The sequence below is a fragment of the Cryptomeria japonica genome, chromosome 7 (genome assembly GCF_030272615.1).
Source record: "Cryptomeria japonica chromosome 7, Sugi_1.0, whole genome shotgun sequence".
NCBI classification, from domain to species: domain Eukaryota; kingdom Viridiplantae; phylum Streptophyta; class Pinopsida; order Cupressales; family Cupressaceae; genus Cryptomeria; species Cryptomeria japonica.
The window spans coordinates 513164267-513168293 of NC_081411.1; the positions used below are offsets into that span (position 1 = coordinate 513164267).

Below are 4027 nucleotides of genomic sequence, written 5' to 3' on the forward strand. Positions count from 1 at the left end.
TAGTGAAGATATCAACACGTTGTTCCTATGAAGAGTAGAATTGAAGTTGAATGTTATTTTGTTGAACATGTTATTGTATGAGGTGACAGTTAAATTCAATATGCTTGGTCCGTTCATAAAATACTGGATTACAAACAAGCTTGAGAACGCTCTAATTATCACAATAGAGGACTGTATGCCAATTTTGAGGTATACCCAATCCTTCCAATATGTGATGTAGCCAAACTACTTCACACACTGCTACACTAGTTGCAGGATATTATGCTTCTGTTGAAGAATGAGCAACTGTAGCTTGCTTCTTGCTTCCCCGTGAAATAGGACCTGAACCTAGGAAGAAAACAAATCTAGATGTGGACTTCCTATCATCAACTGAACCTGCATAGTCTGCATCTGTGTACCCTGTCAAGAAGAATTGATCATTCTTTTTATATTCCAAACCATGATCCATTGTACCATGTATATACCTTAAGACCCTTTTTGCTGCTAGCCAATGAGATGTCTTTGGTTCTTGCATGAATCGTGAAAGATAATTAACAACAAAATCGATATCTAGTCTAGCATATGTCAGGTAAATCAAACCTCCAATTATTTGCTGATAGAGAGTTGCATAAACCTGAGGAGATGAATCAGAAATAAACAACTGTAAACCTGATTCCATAGGTGTAGACATGGGTTTGGAATCCATCATTCTGAACTTCTCAAGTAGTGTCTTGGCATGTTTTCTCTGTGACACAAAGATATGGTGATTTGTTTGCCATACCTCTAGGCCTAAACAATAATGAAGTAGCCCAAGATTTGTCATATCAAATGCCTTCTTTAGATCATTCTTGGTTGTTTAAACCATTTCTTCTGAGTTGCCTATGATTTAATGATCACAATATCCCCCCATGATCCTTGAGGTAGAGGTTTGGATCATATAGATGCTTAGTGAAACCATGTTTTAGCAAATGCTCATCAATTTTAATATACCAGGCTCTAGGAGCCCGTTTGAGACCATATAGGGACTTAATAAGCTTGCACACCTTTTCCTCTTTACTAGGTGCATATACCATAATTTATAAGGTGTGGTAGTAGTGAAAAATAACAACTCTCAAATGAAATAACACAAGATACTTACATCATCACACAACTATGAAACTTATGTTGATTGTGCAATGAATTTTTTCTTGAAAGATCATCAACAATGGAATGCCACCATTGTAGAAGTCATCTTCTGTGTCAGCACCGTGTGATGTGCATTGTGCATCAACTTTCGAGAAAGAAATGATTCTCCTCAAGGTTGTAGGTTGCGACTCCACATAAGGGCACTCTTACCTCAACAAGGTGATAATGATCTAGATAATGGAGGCTTCAAGCTAAAGATACTAACACAGGCTTTAACAGAAACGTTTGTGCTACTTATATGTCTTTTAGCTAGTTATTGTTGGTTGGAGAGTTCCCAATGAAAAACAATAGGCCGATGAATGAGTAGAAGTCATAGCATGAATGACTTCAACTGATGAATGTACACTCCTCCCGATTGAGTGTTCTTCACACGAGACGATTAGATAAACAGTTTGTCTTCGGCTACCATATGTCACTAAATGCAAATCAGATAGAAAATGATGGGATGCAAAGATAACAATGTCCTTGGCTTGCAATGTTGTCGAATAAGAGCTTGCAGATCTATTGGAATTGAAAAAGAGTAGGCACTATTGAAGAAAACAAGAGAGTTTGCAGATCTATTGGAATGCGTTGCCAAGAGTAGGAAGGGCAGGCTTTGTCAAAAACTTCTGAAGTGAGGCCCACTCCGTCATGCTACCCACACTACCATCAATTCTCAAATAATGTTGGTGTGTGTGTGTGAAAAAGTGAACTTGTAGCTGCAAGCACAACACTTCAATTAAGTCATTATATGCATGGTTAGTAATCAATAATCAATAAGAAATAAACCATAGCAAAGCGACTAATGGTCTTCTAAAAGATGCAAGTATAAGATTGCTCTCAGATTGTTATAAGCAATACCAGTGCCTAGACTACACCAAGACGAAAGATTTAATCTATATGATATTAAGCTATATGGATGCAAGATGGATGAATAATTCAAGCAATAATAATCAATTCACGCAAACAATGGATGCAAGCAATAATGAATGTAAAATGGATGCAAATAATCTAAAAAAACACAATAATTTTAAATGACTCCAGAGCGAAATTAGTGTGATAATAATCTCCAAGCGGATTCTCAAAAATCTCTGGGGTGAATTGGAATGAGAGCTGAAGATTGAATTTATAGAGAATCACAAGAGAAAAAGCTCAATTCAGGATTAATTGAAATAATTGAGAAATCATGTTCAGTTAACCTTAAGATAGATTCCAATTATAGTTTAATTGAAATGCATTCAAATTAGAAGTCCAAGTTGCATTGGAAAATAATAATAAATTAATTCCATGCATATCTCATAAAAATAGATAATTCTTTAATTTATTCAAGAAAAAGGTCTTTTCAATGCAACTGAACTTCTTTTTCTGTTTTTGAAAAGTTTTAAGTTCCAATTTTAGAGAATAATTCAATAATTCAATTAATTGCTTTTCTGATTTCAAGTTCTAAATTTAGAAAAATAAATAATATCTCAAGTTTGATTTCTTTCTCAATTCAATTCTTTGTAATAAATTAATCATTTTTGCATGATTGAATGGCAAATTTATTAATTAATTAAATATGCAAGGATATTTAATAAATTAAAATGGGATAATTGATCAAAATGATATTCTTGAAAATGATTTGATTAATTAAATAAATATTTAATTAATGTTGAGTAGTTGATTTGCCATGTGATTTTTGATAATTAAAGAATTAATAATGTGCTCAAGATTGATTTAATTGCCTTTGGTTAGGACCTTGGTGATGTTGTCGAGATTAGGGGCCCATGGTTTAGATGACCAATTTTAGGGTATTACATTTACCCCTCTTTGAATTAATGTGTGAGCAACACTTTGATTCAAAGAATTTGTGATGTCTAGGAGATGCCAGTTCTGAACTTGATTGATCACGAACTAGATGAAAAGCAAGGTGTTTAGCTTGATTCGAAGCGACAAAGCTGAATGAAGTCTGATTAAAGTGATACCGATCCCGAATTTGATTGAACTAAGGAACGATAGAAAACAAAGATACCGAACTTGAACTTGATTGATCAAGAAGCAGATCTTACTAATCTAGAACTTGATTGAACTTAGATATAGTGAGTGATGATAAAAAAATCGATCTTGAACTTGATTGATCAAGACATGATGAGTGAAGAATAAACCGTTCAGCTTGATCAAGAAACGAATACTGAACACCTACTTAGATTTAGTGTGATCAAAGAAACTCTTTAAACTTTTGATTGAGTTTAAACGAATAATCAGTTTGATTTGAAGCGATGAAACTGATTAATGTTAAGAGATTAATTCAGATGAAAGAAAAATTTCAGCTTGATTTGAAGCGATGAAACTGATATGCCCCTAGCGATTGATTTGATTCAGATGATCGAGAGATCTCAACTTGATGTGAAGCGATGAAATTGAGATGCCCCTTAGCAATAAGGATTTTTTTCTTTAATTGGAAAGATTTTGCTCGACTTTTGATGAAGATTTGAAAAATTTCTTGACTTGTGAGATGTGAAGTCATAAGGTCGTGAGTATGCCCCCTCAAGAGCGAAATCGAAAGATAGCGAGGGATTGATTATAGGCAATTGTGTGACAAAAATAACTTATTTGAGCACAAATTGATTCTAAGGATTTTTTTTCTGAAAATTCCGGTGATGATTAAGAAATTGAGCATAGAGTTGATTGTAATGTTGATGTGTAGAACGAAATTGAATTAAGATTCAGCGTTCAAATTGAGCGCAATTTGAAGAAAGAATGAGCATTTGATGAAAAAAGCGCTAAGTGGTCAAAATTATGAAATTGACTAGCAAAATGATCTTGAATTTCGATTTTGATCCCAAAAATGGAATCAGAGCAGGCACATTAGCTAAGGGTACAATTTTCATGACCGTCGAAGGAA

The 4027-nt window shown here is 34.0% G+C and overlaps 1 protein-coding gene across 1 annotated transcript; it reads right to left on the reverse strand.

Moving 5' to 3' along the window:
* Positions 1-259: 259 nt before the first annotated feature.
* On the reverse strand, positions 260-688 carry LOC131054540 (secreted RxLR effector protein 161-like). The gene has a single exon (XM_057989070.1). The coding sequence runs from the start codon at positions 686-688 to the stop codon at positions 260-262; it is 429 nt and encodes a 142-aa protein (XP_057845053.1).
* Positions 689-4027: the final 3339 nt, after the last annotated feature.

Coding starts and splice junctions, on each gene's coding strand:
- LOC131054540 (XM_057989070.1), bottom strand. CDS start 688: ATGATGGATTCCAAACCCATGTCTACACCTATGGAATCAGGTTTACAG.